Source organism: Histomonas meleagridis (assembly GCF_020186115.1).
Source record: "Histomonas meleagridis strain 2922-C6/04-10x chromosome Unknown contig_59, whole genome shotgun sequence".
Taxonomy (NCBI): Eukaryota; Parabasalia; order Tritrichomonadida; family Dientamoebidae; genus Histomonas; species Histomonas meleagridis.
In genome coordinates, this window is record NW_027150901.1 from 289,008 (window position 1) to 304,597 (window position 15,590).

The following is a 15,590-nucleotide window of genomic DNA, read 5'->3' on the forward strand; positions in this document are numbered from 1 at the left end:
TGAATCGATGTCATAAAGTTATATTCATGATTATTCATAATCGATTTAAATTTAGTTGATGAAGATTCGATTAAATTTATTATCTTCATGAAGTTTTGTATAAATAAATTCGATTGATCATTTCGTATTAATTCGGATAAACTTAATTTGATTAACGCACTAATATGTTGTGTTAAAAAACAAAAATCTAAAAGATCTTTCGCAAATTTTTGTCGCTTCCAAAAATGTAATAACAAATTAATAACCTTTTGATCAGTTGCTAATAAATAAGGTTGTTCATTAGGCTTTTTATCAGTTAAATTCATTCCTTCATTTAATAACAATGAACATAATTCATAATTATTAAGTTGTGCTGCTAAATGTAATGGTGTTAAACCATTTGATGTAACACTATTAATATCAGCTCCTTTTTCTAATAAGAATTTAACAATTTCAATCGAATTTATCGATACTGCACAATGTAATGGTGTGAAATGTGATTTATTCGATGAATTTACTGAATAACCATTTTCGATTAATTTGGTTGCAACATTTAAATCTTTATGTTGTACTGCTGTAAGTAATTTATTTTCAACGCCAAGTGAATGTAAGAAATCCATACATTCATTAGAATGTGATTCAAACGCATAATCTAATGGTGTTAATCCATCTTTATTAGGTAATGATAATAATGAATAATCATCGATAATAGATATAATTAATTTTAATGTTTGTACTGAACCATTTTTACATAAGATATGTATAGGTGTTTCTCCTTTATTATTAATATAATCAGAAGTAATTCGAACATTATTCGCTAAGTCTTGAATACATTTAAATACTAAAGGATCATCGACATAATGAAATAATGAATTACCATAAATATCTTGATAATATAATGACGCATTTCTATTAACTAAAACAGCTACGAAATTACCTTTTTGTAACATAGCTGCTAATAGTAATGGCGTTCGACCTTCTGCATCCGGTATATCGATTAAATCATTAAATTCATTTAAACATTCCGCAATTATTCGACTATTTAATGTGAATAAAATAGCTGCATGTAATATAGTACAACCTCTTAAAATTCCATTAGTCTTCTTAAGAAATAATTCAACTGATTTCGAATTTAATGAATCATTATAATTTTGTGAATATAATTGTAATGTTTTATTAAATTCGATTTTTTGTTCTTCTCCTTTATTATAATCGAAATAAGAAATTTTCGATTCTATTACATGTTTTGTTTCATAAAGTTTTTTAACGTTTATTGTGTATTTCATTTCTTTAGATTTATCATTAAAACGTAATAAATTATTACTCATAAATGAATATAATACTGGTGTCATACCAAATGAATCAACACTATTTATATCAGAGTTTGATTTAATAGCTTCAATAGCTATTTGACTATCAGCACGAACTGCATATGATAATGGTATTAATCCTTCATTATCTTTACCATCGAAATCGAAATCTTTCTTTAATATATTAATCATTAATGATGATGAACTTGCTAAATAATGAAATAATGATGCGCCTAATGAATCCCTAATATTAAAATTAGGATATTCCTTAAATAAAGCTGGAATTAATTCTTCCGCTTTTCGTTTTATTAAATATACAATGATACTATCGCCATCTGAATTAACATATTCGAAATCTAATGTGACTTTAAATAATCGCTCTAAATATTTTGGTCGATAAAAATCAGATGCTAAAAAACATGCTTTCGATGCTGTTTGTGAATTAGAGTATTCTAATAATACTAAAAATGTTTGATATAAATCAAAAATGACACTATAATCAAGTGGTGTCATTTGATATTTGTCTTCAATGTTCGGTGATGCACCAGCTTGAATTAATGTATGACATAATTGATAATATCCTCGTGAAGCTGCGATATGAAGAACTGTACTTTTGTTGATTTCTTCTTTGAAATTAACTTTGTTATAATATGGAGACCGATTTGAAAAAAGATGAAATGAGACTCCTCTTAAACTATTTTCATATACTGATGAATGGAATGATGGTAATGCTTTATGCTCTAATAGTAATTTGATCATTTCTTCATTAGCCATATGTTTAGCTATATCAAGTGGTGAACAAAATTGTAATGTAGTGTTGGAATTTGGAATATTAATTATTGGATCACAACTGATAACAACATTGTTAATTTGTGGGCAATTATGTTCTAACAAAAATCGAGCAGTGTCAATATGCCCATAATAAACGGCAAAATGAAGATTACTCCAATTTTTTGATGTCAAATCTTTCATCATAACATCTGATTTCATAAGTATTTCAACCATGTTAGTATCTCCTTTAATGGAGGCTATGTGGCTTGGTGTAAGAGAATCAATGTTATAAAAATGAAGAGATCGAAATGCTCCGACAAGAAATTTAGCAGATGAATAAGAAGAACTTGCTGCAGCATAATGGAGAGCTGAATTCCCAAACAAATCTGATTGAATAAGAGGATTTGTTCCTGAATCTGCCATGCAATCCATTAATTCTTTATCTCGGTCTTGAAATGCATATAAATGAATTAATGTTGTACCATTATTAAGTTGATCTGAATGCTTTCCAAATGAATAAAATGAAAGAATTGCATCTTTGTTGCTCATTTCTTTTGACATACAAACGTCTTCAAATTACAATACTTTACTTTACTATTAACACTTTTTACAGTTGAAGGACATATTTATCCACAAAAGGTTTCCTCATTCTTATGATTATAACAAAGCAAATGAATTTCATTGCAATTGTTCGTTTTTATATAATTTATTAATAAATTACATCAAATTTTTCAATGTCATCTTTATAACAACAGTACTTAAAGTTGTTTTTTAAGAATTTATGATGAAGCATAACGAAGATAATGATAATTTGTCATGAAATTTTATCTGTACAATATTTTTTTTTATGATTTCGTATAATTCTATAATTATTGTATTATAATATTTTTATATAAATTGTTGTATTCGATAATTACTTAAAATATCATTTATTCCATATTTATACAGTTTGTATATATGATCAAAACCGCTAATTCTCAAACAAACATACTCAATTTATATACCGATCAAATCACACAGAAGTATATTGTATGAGTAAAGCTCACAATCGAGCGAAGAAAACTTAATATTAAACAATTAGAATTCGAGACTATTTATTAACTAGACGATGACTTCCTATGCTTATTTCTTCTTAGAATTACAAGTACCACAACTAGAGCTGCAATAACTACAATTACTACTACTACTACTACAACCACAATTACCACAGTATTATCAGCTTTCAAGTCTGCCGATAGTGTAGTGATTCCATTATTTTCTTCTAATTTAAATTCGTATCTATCATCTTCCTCATTAATTATAGTACTTCCGCATATATCAGCTGTATAAATTTGTGAATCGCCAGAAATGACATTAAAATGTTCAGGATAATCATCTCCATATTTCCTTAACATTATATTTGCCTTATATGTAAGATCTGAAACGTTTAATGTGATAATACTTTGTTGATAATTCATATTTCCATAATTAATTACGATATTTGAAGTTAAGTTTAATGAATCTTCAAATACTAAATATGAATTATATAACATTTCCATTGAGTTAATTATACTATTACTAATTGTTGATGTTGAATCACGTTCGATTAATAAATGATCAATTTCAATCATTGGATTATTATTAGCTAATAATAAACCATTTCGACTTGTTATTGATCTTGTTGATATTTTAGATTCACCATTCATATTTACGATTGAAACTTGAATAGTATTAATAGAACTGAGAACATTAATTTCGATATTTCCTGATTCAACTGTTATTGATTTAGTGAATTGTAATTTATTATATGAATTTGGTGTAACGATATTTAATTCACCTTTACCTTTAACTTCGACTGGTAATATATTCGAATCTTCTAATTCTATTTCTGCACCATTTTCATTTAATATAAGTCCAAATGAAAAATCGTCTTTAAATTCTTTCGATGGAATTGTAATCTTTCGATTTGCTTTTGTAAATTCGAAATTAACTTTTGTATTAGATGTAGTGTTTTCATCAATTGTTAATGTGAATGATGTTGATGTCTTAATATTAATTTCTTGATAATTTGATGAAATTGTTTCTTCTGTTCGATGACTTGTAGATTTAAATGATATATTATCAGATATTATAAATTCAGAAAGATCTTCACTGAACCCAATTTGTGAATTTTGTGATATTTTTTCAAATGATAATGCCATGTCATAATTGGAATATTCAACTTCTTCAAGGTTATAAAAGCTGATTTTTTCAAATTGATTATAATCTGCTACTGTAGCATCATTAATGAATGATAACGATTTAATATTTAATAAAGTTGTTGAAGTAAAATCAGAATTAACTAAATTAACATTGACTTTATCAAACGTCAATTTGTTTATAACACTTCTTGTTAATAAATGTGCATCAACATAACAGTTATATCTTGAACTTGTCGAAATATATGTTAAATCAATTTGATTTCGAAGATTTTCTAAGCTTAAATAGTTTGTTGACGTCATTGACCGACTTAAATGAACAGTAATTGATTTAATTGTACTTGGAATTTCTTGTGTATTAAGCTCACTAAATGTTGTTAAGTAAATTTGTGTCTCATTATCTTCTCTGCCTTGTGTTGATTTTACGTAATAAATATCTAAGTGATCGGTAACAGGTTCTGGTGTTGGTTCTGGCGTTGGTGTTGGTGTTGCAACTGTACCTGTTGCTGTTCTTGTCGATGTACTTGTTGCTGTACTTGTGGCAGTTCTTGTCGATGTTTGAGTTATGGTACTGCAATCAACAGCTTGGAAACTATATCGCCATTCAGTGTCGGCACTCATACTTGTAATTACAACTTGAACCTTTTGTCCATTAGTCGGTTTAGACGCAGGCGTGAAGAAAACAACACCAGAATACATTGCACTATTTTGAGTGTCGGTTGATACATCTGAAAGTGAAATAGCTGTTCCATCATATGTTACTGATACTTGTGTATCTGATGGCATTGAGTGTAAAGAGCCTCCAGATGGATTCCATTGTCTACTAAAAGTCCAAACATCTGGAATTAAATTGACAGGAAATGCTCCAGGTGGTGGATATGCAATAAAAATGGGTGAAGATGTGCCTACCCTATTAAAACCAAATACTCTAGTTGCAGAGTAATGACCATTGACACCTTGTGCTAATTCACTTAATGTTGGAAGTAAAAGCCATCGTCGATGTCCACAAGATGAAACACCACGATCATCCATGTAACTTGCAATGGAGTTAGAACCACATGCTGTTCCACTGGACCAATAAATATTGGAACTGGAAGCACCTGTTGATCCTGCTTGCGTCCAACAAGTAAGACTTTGGTCTGTTAAATCATGACTGAAGATGCCATTTGCTTCCATGATTTTGCACGCTTCCATTTCGCTTTGAATTACAGCAGCATCTTGGGATTGAACTAAATCATTGAGACCACAAGCATAACGGTAGAAGTTCATTACGTTAAGTGCATCACTTTTGTCCGCATCTGTTTGGTACCCAACACCACATTCATCAGAACTTGCAACATGACATTTATATCCATGAGTATATACGTGAAGTGTGTTATACTTTGAACAAACTTCTTGAGGTGTTCTATTTTCAAGTTCTGGCCATGTTACTGTGGCAGAAAAACATGCTTGGAGAAAGATACACAGCATTTTGCAAAATGTTCTGTTCAATAGCGAACCTCAAAATTTGGGAGTTATTCAAACAATTTATTCCCTGTTTTGAATTGTTTATTAAAATTTTTGAATAGCATGTCGACACGGGATTAAACGATGTTTAGCGGTTAACTTTCAAACGATAATTTTACAGTAACTTGTTTGACCGTTTATCGAAAAGCAAAATGGCGTTCAATATCATGCTTCATTTAAATTAATTTGAATCAAACAACAATTGATATCAAAACTATATCCAGGATAATATACGCCAAGGAACAACAAGAACTCGTGAAACTCTCAGAAAAAATTTACAACAAATCACCACTGTTTGTTTCAGGTTCATTTTTTGCTCATCCTTGCTTTTTAATAAAAAAGGCCCAAAAGTATATTTCTGTTGTGGTTGCTGTTTATTTCTGACTCATTGCTCAGATCTTCTAATGAAAGGTCAGAAAAACGAATTTGTATTATAGATTAGTCAAAAACACCATTTGGCGACCGTTAAGGAAATTCATTTAATGAAATAAAAATATCTCATTACATCCTTGAAATTATTAAATAATTAAATAAAATATATATTATAAATATATAATTAAAATGATATATCAAGTCAAATTTATTAGAATTAAGTGTATAATTTAAAAATTAAGTTTTAAAAAAAAAAATTAATGATTTTTTATTGATGTATCCAAATGTTTTTGCCTTTGGAGATGTGAAATACTTATATGATGAAATTACTTCATGAACATGAGAGAATTGATATTAATGATAAAGATGTTCATCAATTTAATATTTCATTTTAAGATTCTATTTGGTAATTATTTAAATGATTTCAAACAGTATTTACATATGCTTCACCAAGAAACAATAAAAAATATTATAATAAATTCTTGAATATTTTATGCATAGAGTTGAGAAAAACTGGGCCAATGGCCCAGATGAGGTGACAAACGGTTGAAAAAAATAAAACGGGTCCTAAGCTCTAAACGGTCGTTCGACATCGAAAAGAATATAATTATCTTGTCGTTTTCATTATATTAATTATTAAAAAATATATATCAAATATTAATAATAACAGTAGGTGATATTTTTATATATTTAGAAGACAAAAACTTTTATTTAAAGATTTGACACTTGAAAATGAAATAAATATATCTTCACATTAAATTGGGGTACGCACATGATTTTAGGTGTTTAATATATTACATCAGAAATAATTTTTCATTTTGAAAATAATCAAATTTTCATAAATAAATTGTTGATTTCTTAGTTAAAATTGAAAAATCAGAAAATTATTTTGAAATTATTAAGATAATGATAATAAATATCAAAATTTCGTTTTATAGTGAATTAGCTTTTTCTATGGCATTGCAAAAAATATGTTTATTATTTATTTGATATTTATAAGAATGAAATATGTAGCCAATCAGGGTTGACTTTTTCACTCGAATTATACGTTAAAGGATCACTTCAACTTTACAGTTCATTCAATATTGATACAAAACGTAAAAATTTTTGTGTTCATATTCACCTCATATAGTGTTCAGTTTATCAGTTATAAACTCGACATAAAATGAAAATATTTTTATTAATATATAATATATATGCTATGTATCTATATACATTATAATAATTTAATAATTTATTTATTATAGGTAATATAAATTATGCTTTATAATACTAAATATAAATTGAAATCATTAATTGATTCTCATTTTTATACATTGATGCTTCTCAATAATAAGTAGCTTATTTGGATGGTGTTTACTAAATAATCTCAACATCATTATCACATATTTCCTGGATTTCATCTTCTGATATTTGTGGAAATCGGTACTTATTTATTGATGTTACGTATCTCGCGACAATATTTCTTCCTACTTTTTGGGTAATTTTATACCTAGATAAATGCATTGACCATCTGTTTGCACTAATTTTATTTTTTAAGAAAATGTCCACACAAAGAAAATTAATTAATTCATTTCCCCAGAATCAAATATTTCATAATCAACATTTTCACATTGTATTTCATAATAAGGTCCTTCTTTTGGGAATTTTATCTTAGTTCTTGCTTATATTTTAATTGCGAATATTCTTACTGTAGAAATCAGCTCATTTTCAAGAATTATTTTACCACATCCAATATTACTCCCATTATAATCTTTTTTCTATTTTGGGTTCAATCCAATTTTTATTTATTTTTAAAATTAATAATTCATTGAAAGATCTTTCAATTGATACAATTGTTTGATTTAATATACTATTAGTATATTAATTGTGAAAAATTATGTTCAGATAGGATGGAACCTATCCTTGACAAACAAAACTCGTTTTCAATTAATTGAAAAGAATGTATTACCGAACTTAAATAATTACAATCAATGCAAAAGTCCATTGTAAATATTGACGAATAATTTTCCTTCTTCTTTTCTATATCTGTATTATCGCATTGCACCTTTAACCATCCATAATAAAAAAGCAAAATAAAATAACCTGTTAATGAACATAAAATTGCATAAAGATTATATAAATCCTTCCGAAGGTAAATTTTGAATATTTCTATAAAAATCAAATTTAGGAAAATTGGTAATATTTTTTTAGTGAAATATATTATGAATGATTGTAAACTTCAAAAGAAAACTTTAACTTGTGTAACAGAGTCAGGAAATTTCGAATTAATGAAATTTCTTCTTGAACAAAAAGGAATTGATATTAACTATGGAAATTTTTATTTAATTTTAGAATTCCTAAATCATATTTAGGAACTATTTAAATTATTTGAAACAGCACTTATGATTTCATCTTCAAATGGTCATATAGATATAGTTAAATTACTTCATGGACACAAAGGAATTGATTCAAATATTTAGAGATCTATAAATAAAAAATAAATCAAATTCGAAAAAACATTTTCATTTTTTACTTCTCATTTACGATTAGTTTAATATTATAATATTAAAAAATATTATAGATATTATTTTGCTTCGATTTTTAATTAGTATATAATGAATAAATAATATCATGTTTCGCATCTTTACGTCAAAAATGAAAAAATATAAAATTTCATATTTTTGATCATTTTGTGAATAAAATAAAAATTACATCTTATTTATAGACATATGAGTAAAATATAATTAAATCAAATGAAAAATGTTAGAAATCCCATTTTTTATGAATTCATTTTAAACATAAAAAATTGAACAAAACAAATCACATATAAGATATCAGTACATAAAGGAGAGCATATTTATATATATATATTTAAAAAAAAAAAATTGAAAATTTAAATTTGTCTGCACCTCTATTTATCGTTCCATTTTTCATGTAAATAACAGTATACTCTATAAAGGAAAAAATTTATAAAAAATTATACACAACAAAACATTTGAAAATTATATTTACTTTGTTTGAATATTTTCGGATTCCGAATTCGACCTCTTTAACTGCTTCTAAAAATATTACAAAAACTAAAAATTTTATTATTTCTTCAATAAGCGATTCAGTATTTATATTTTCTAGTAATGAAACTTCAAATATTTTGTAATCATAATCTTTCAGGTGTTTTTCACATTTTTCCTTTAAATCATCTAATGAAAATAATTTTTCATATGATTTATCACTTTTGTTATTGTATACAATAATAAACTGAGGTTTACCAAGAAAATCTCGAATTTGCTCTAATGCATCGAAGGTTTTTAAACAATTAGGTTGATCAGGACTACTAACAATAATTATCTTATCTGAACGATGGACGAAGATATGATAAAGTTCTGAATATTTTTCAACTCCTCCGAGATCCCATAAATAAATTTGTTTCTTGTCATCTTCAATATTATAGGTATTCACAAAAGTTGGTTCATAATCACCATGATCAATTCCTTGTAAAAGTTCACAAAGAGTTGTTTTTCCTGTTGTGCCTATACCAAAAATAGTGATTTTCTTTGGATAAGTGTCATTCTCAATTAAAATATCAGGTTTATCAGGTGGCGCAAGATCCCCTGTGTGACCTAAATATCGCCCCCACCTACCTCTTGCAACGTAGGGTCCATCATTAAATGAACGTATCCTGTAGACAGCGCTTTCGAGTGCACCCATTTGAATAGTCAAATCAATTAACTTGAAGAACTAGAAATGGATTGAATACTTATCGTAGTTATAACGATCAATTTCAATTTCCAGAATGAGATTTTTCATTATTTATTTGTCCAGCCAGCTTTGACAATAACGACTGATTGTTTTTTTGCGTTGAAATTGATCGTTTTGAATTGAGAGGGCATTCAAAAAACCGCTCCTATATTGGGATAAGCCGCCTTCCATGTGCGAAAATAATAGAGTGGTTCGGCCTTATGCCTTTTCTGCCGAACCACTCGAAATTGCACATAAGGTTCTCACCATCCTGAAATAAATTCCGAGGATTTCGCACAGGCCCCCCGAGAAAAAAACATTTTATGTCGACTTATAATAGGAAAAACCCGATAAAAATTTTATTCTAAAGTTCACATAAATGTAACGTTCATATTTCTGATATCCATTTTATAATTTTCTTTTAAAACTGTTAAAATATAATCTATTATCCCATTAAAATAGTTATAGTAGGGTTGGCAACCCATTGGATTTGGACCCCAAATGGGGGAAAGCATAAGTGGGGATAACGTATTTTTAACGGTCTCTTCAATGAACAACAAAAGAGAAAAAGATAAAAAAAATTATTATAATATATTTTGATTAAAATTATGAAAGAAAAATTCCCGCTTCTTCTAACTGTTCTTCCATTCTTGTTCTTAAATCAGATTTAATTTTTTTCAATTTAGGAAACCCTCGTTCTGCTGATGCCTTTGTTGCTTGAATAGTTATAAGAAGCGAGCAAATTCTTAAAAAAAATTTCCAATCATTATCAGATTTCAGAAATTTGATATATCTATGTGTTTCGAAATTTATCTGTGATCGTAATGGTCAATTATTATAATCTTCTGTAAACCAATAGATAAACTTTTCACGTACTAAATTAATTTCCATTTTTTCATATTTGAACATTTCAGCAATATTTATTGTTCTTTCTAGCAATGCTTCCATTGTAAATAAGTCTTCATTTATTTCTTCCCTTACTTCATAATTGAAATAGTAATGCATATCGTCTTCACTATATTCTTCTTCTTCAATAAATTCTTCTTCTTCTTCTTGATTGTATTTAATATATTGATTATCAATAATATGATCTTGATCGATGGTTAATTGAACTTCTTCCTCTTCTTCTTCATTTTGTACTCCATTATATCTTCGATCAATTATTTTTTGATAATTTTTACTGCATCAAGTAATCTTAAATCATTATTATCAAGTTTTAATTTTGATTAAATGTCAATAGATAATTGTGAAATTTCAACTTGTTTAGCAAATTCTCTTCCTTGGAATGTAATAAATTAAGTAAGTTTTATAAGTTGATAATAACCTGTAACTTTTAAACGATTAATTACTTTCCGATGAATTGAATCATAATCAATTTTCTTGTTCAAATAATCAATAATTTCATGATAATATTTTTCTAAACTTAGAATTAGAGGAAAAACATTTGACGCTGGGAAGTGATCACTTCTGAAAAAATCATGGCCATTGGTCCATCTCACCTGGACCGCTGGCGGACAAAATACCATAAAATGGACATTTCGACCCGCCCTAATAAGATGTAGATAAAATGTATCAAAAAAACGAGTGTAGGCTATTTCTGAACGGTTAACCGTTTAAAAAAATGTAAAATGATTTGGATCTGATTTGTTTAAACATGATCCTTTTCTTTTTACATATATTTTAGAACAGATTTATTGCAACATTAAGTCTCTTTTTTTTATTCTTCGTTAATGCAATCATTTTTGAAACAACATGCAAAACATTTCATATGGTTTTTTGATTTATCAATAAAATAAACTAAAATTCGAAACTCGGCAATGAATAAACTTTTTATCAAATTTGTGTGTATTTAGAATAATTCATTTAAACAACTATGATGATTTTTGCATTTTTGTAATAAATAAAGATGAACTTTTAATGAGTTGGAGAAATAAATGGGATCTGATCACGCGACAAATTATTAATCGGAGCCTCTATGAATGCATATAGAGATGGCTTACGTCTCTAAAGAACAAACAATTGAATTTATTTAAAAAGAATTAAGTAAATTACAGTCCCGGACAGCAAAAAATGTACACAGAAAAAACCGCCATAATTAATAAACGTTCATCAGCCAGTAATTTTGGCCATCGGACATAAAAAGCTGGCCAAAGTATTTTTCCACTTTTACGGTTTTGTCACGAGACAGAAAAAAATATCCATGCCTATGGACATTTTTTGCTTTCCTGTACTGTAAAAAAAAAAAATTCTTATTAAAAGTCGGCAATGAGTAAAGTATTGAAAAGTATAAATAACTGCGACAATATATAAAAAACGCAAAAATGCAAAAAAATCTAAAAATTGGTTTAGTAGATTGTTTTAATTTCAAATATAAATATTACATTTTGTATATTAGAAATATTGGCACTGTGATGTCAAATGCACTGCTCACACTTCTTTAAATTGCAATTTTTATCAGCAATCTTTCCTGAGTTAAGAATTTATTATTTGATTTTTTCTCATTTTGATATATTAAATAACTACACACATTTGAAAAAAGTGAAAATAAAACTTTTAATTTTAATATAATATTATACATTGGAGATTCAATCTAAATAACAAATGTTAATGAATAGTAAATGATTATAAAATGAGATATTTTATGGTAAGATGGGATTTCTATGTGTTATAAATAATTTAATGTACTGATTGTGTTCAGCAAAAATTAAGCATTTTATTTTAATTATATTTTATCAAAATGGTTTTCTTCTTTGAAATCATTTGCAAAAGGATCTTCATCAATATGTGACATATTTAGACACTGTATAAAGTTGTTATTTGTTTCAGTTTCAGTAGAATTTGTACTTTTTGATTTAAGTTCCTCCTTGTTATTTTTGTTTCGATTACGAATTAACAAAATTACAAGAAAAGTTATAATTGCAATTACAACTAAAGCACAAACAACAATAATAATAATAAGATTTCTTACTTTGCTATTATTTATATCATTTGAATAAGGGAATAAAACATAAAAAGAGTTATATGAAGGGAAACGAATCGAAATGTAATCATAAAATATGAATTCGGTGAATGTGGAGAAATAAGAAGAATTGATTAAATAAAATAAAAGAGTATTAGTTACAAAAATAGTGAAAGTAATTGTTTCTATAATAACGTTTGAATATGTTAAAATAAATGAATTTAGAGTTAATGAATGTGAATCTGTAAATGCATTTATTTGTAATGAAGTATTCGATATTGAGATTGTGTTTAATTTAATTGTATCTGATTTAGTATAAGTATTTGATTTAGTATATGTATCTGATTTAGTATATGTGAGTGTACTTGTGGTTTTTAAATTAAATTCATAGCATTGAGAAGAAGAAATTTGGTCTTCAGGAAATTGCAATGTTTCCTTTCTCACCATACCATCGTTTGTCATAACAGTTACAGTAACACCATTAGAAACTGTTTGAGGAATTATTATCATTGGATATGTTAATGTTTTGTTATTATTACTTTCAATATGATAATTGTTTGTAATGTCCCAAACGCTAGAATCTTCTGTTGCAGATGCAACACCAGTTTCTGTGTTAAAAACCCCATCTCGAGATAGCCCTGTTAATGATATTGAAATTTGTTGTGAATTGACTCCTGTACCTAATTCTAACGAAATGATTAAATAAGACATAGAGTGTATAAAAACTAAATCAAGTTCTGGATTATCAGATGAAGCAGTAGAACCATATGAGTACATAAAGTCAATCCTTCTCTGGTCTGCTAAAGTAAACTGTATATCTGTGGTAAAAGAAATTATACCTCCTGACGCGGTATATGGAAAGTAAGCATTGAAAGTAACAGTTTCGGTACTTTGAAAAAAAATCATAGATTCATATGCAGAGAAGGTACCTCTTGAGTATAAGTAGGGAATATTGACGTAACAAGTAAGGGTTCCTGGAGCAGTGGATATTCCTATCATATCATTTTCATACCATAAAGTATCATTAATTAGAATTTGATTCAGACGTGAAACAATTGTTGCAGTTACTTCTCTAGATGCTGTTGCATATGGGCTAATAGTATATACTAAGACACTAATCAAATGACCCATTGTTTAATTTTAGTCAGTAATAAGACTGGAATATAAGTTGTGTTTTTATTGGCAATTCAAAATCAATCTGGTTGTAAAAAAACAGTTAAAGTTTTGAATATAATAACCGTATGTCACAACTGTTTTTCCAATCACTTTTTTGTGTAAACAGCCGTTGTATCGTTTATTGAATGGATTCATGCTGACGATATCATGAAATTTCCTATAAAAAACAAATTTGCGAAATTTCTTAGAACCTGGCTGTGTGTTGGAGAGCACAAAAACATCAAATGGTAAAAATTGGTGAATTAAATATTAAATCAGTATTGACAAGTAATATTACAAAAAAGGTAAAACAAAGTGTTCTTATACTATTACGTATTGTTGAAATAATCTGAATAACTTTTATACTTGATTGATTTTCGAGCTTTTTGACCCCCTGTTAAGCCGAAACCGTTTACACTTGGTACCTATTTTAACGTTCCGTTGTCACTTTTCCTTTAAGATGCAATGGAAGGAAGAGGTCAATATGTCATTTCCTGATGAGCTAAAAGGTATTCCCCTTGAAATGGGTATTGACGAAGCAGGGCGTGGGCCAGCTCTTGGTCCAATGGTTTATGGTTCCGCATTTGCTGAAGTTGGATATAAATGGCCAACTTCTGTGAATGACTCAAAAAAACTAACGCCTCATCAGAGAGAAGAAAATCTTAAACGTCTAAAAAATCTTCCTGTTGGTTTTGGCGTTCGCGTTTTATCTTCAGTTGAAATATCGGCCAAAATGCTTGCACCAAAAGAAATTAATCTCAATGAAATGAGTCACGATTCAGCGCGGATGCTAGTTCAAGCTGCTTTAGATGCCGGTCTTCAGATCAAAAAATTGTATGTTGATACTGTTGGACCTGAAGCTAAATACCAAGAAAAACTCAAACACTTCTTTCCAAACATTGAAATTACTGTTACACCTCGTGCTGATTCAAAATTTAAAGTTGTTAGTGCCGCTTCGATTAATGCAAAAGTTCTTCGTGATCAACTTGTTAGAGATTACATATTTGAAGAACCTGAAATTAATGCGACAACAGAGTTTGGTTCCGGATATCCCGGTGATCCAGTCACCGTCGAGTGGTTGAAGACTAATTTCGATAATGTTTTTGGTTTTCCTTCAATTGTTCGCTTCAGTTGGGGAACAATAAAAGACATTTTTGCTAAAAATGAATTGGAAGAAGACTATGACTCTAAACCAAAGTTGCCGATTGACTCGACATTTTATGCTCAAAGATGGGTACGTCCAGTTCTGCTCAAAAAAAATGAATAAATAAAACTTTCATTGTGAGAATTAATTCCAAAACTTTGATAAATGTTTGCAATTCGTTTTATTTTTTCCTCTTTTTCTTTTTAAATTTGATAAAATTAGATCTTAGTGTACTAAGGTTTGTTTTTTGTAAAACAGATTTGTTGTTTAATTTTTGGTCAATTTGATATTTTGATTTATTTTTTTTTTTTTTCATTATGATTTTCTTTTCCTTAACCAATTGCATTTTTTTGAAATATAATAAAGTTTCTTCATTTTAACAATTGTTGTTACTTCTAAAGTATATTTTTTTGGCATGATAAAACTCAAAATTCAAATAAAATCGTTTTTCTGTAAACTTATCAAAAAAAATTTTACATTGAAAAGCCATCTCAGTATCG

The 15,590-nt window shown here is 27.8% G+C and overlaps 2 protein-coding genes across 2 annotated transcripts; one reads left to right on the forward strand and one right to left on the reverse strand.

The window, feature by feature from the left end:
* Nucleotides 1–3,157: 3,157 nt before the first annotated feature.
* GO595_007839 (CAP domain-containing protein) lies at nucleotides 3,158–5,707 on the reverse strand (the record flags this gene model as incomplete). Its single annotated transcript, XM_067921346.1, has 1 exon — nucleotides 3,158–5,707. The coding sequence occupies one exon, from the start codon at nucleotides 5,705–5,707 to the stop codon at nucleotides 3,158–3,160; it is 2,550 nt and encodes an 849-aa protein (XP_067772069.1).
* An 8,699-nt stretch (nucleotides 5,708–14,406) lies between these two features.
* On the forward strand, nucleotides 14,407–15,213 carry GO595_007840 (Ribonuclease H2 subunit A; the record flags this gene model as incomplete). Its single annotated transcript, XM_067921348.1, has 1 exon — nucleotides 14,407–15,213. The coding sequence occupies one exon, from the start codon at nucleotides 14,407–14,409 to the stop codon at nucleotides 15,211–15,213; it is 807 nt and encodes a 268-aa protein (XP_067772070.1).
* Between the last annotated feature and the right edge of the window lie 377 nt (nucleotides 15,214–15,590).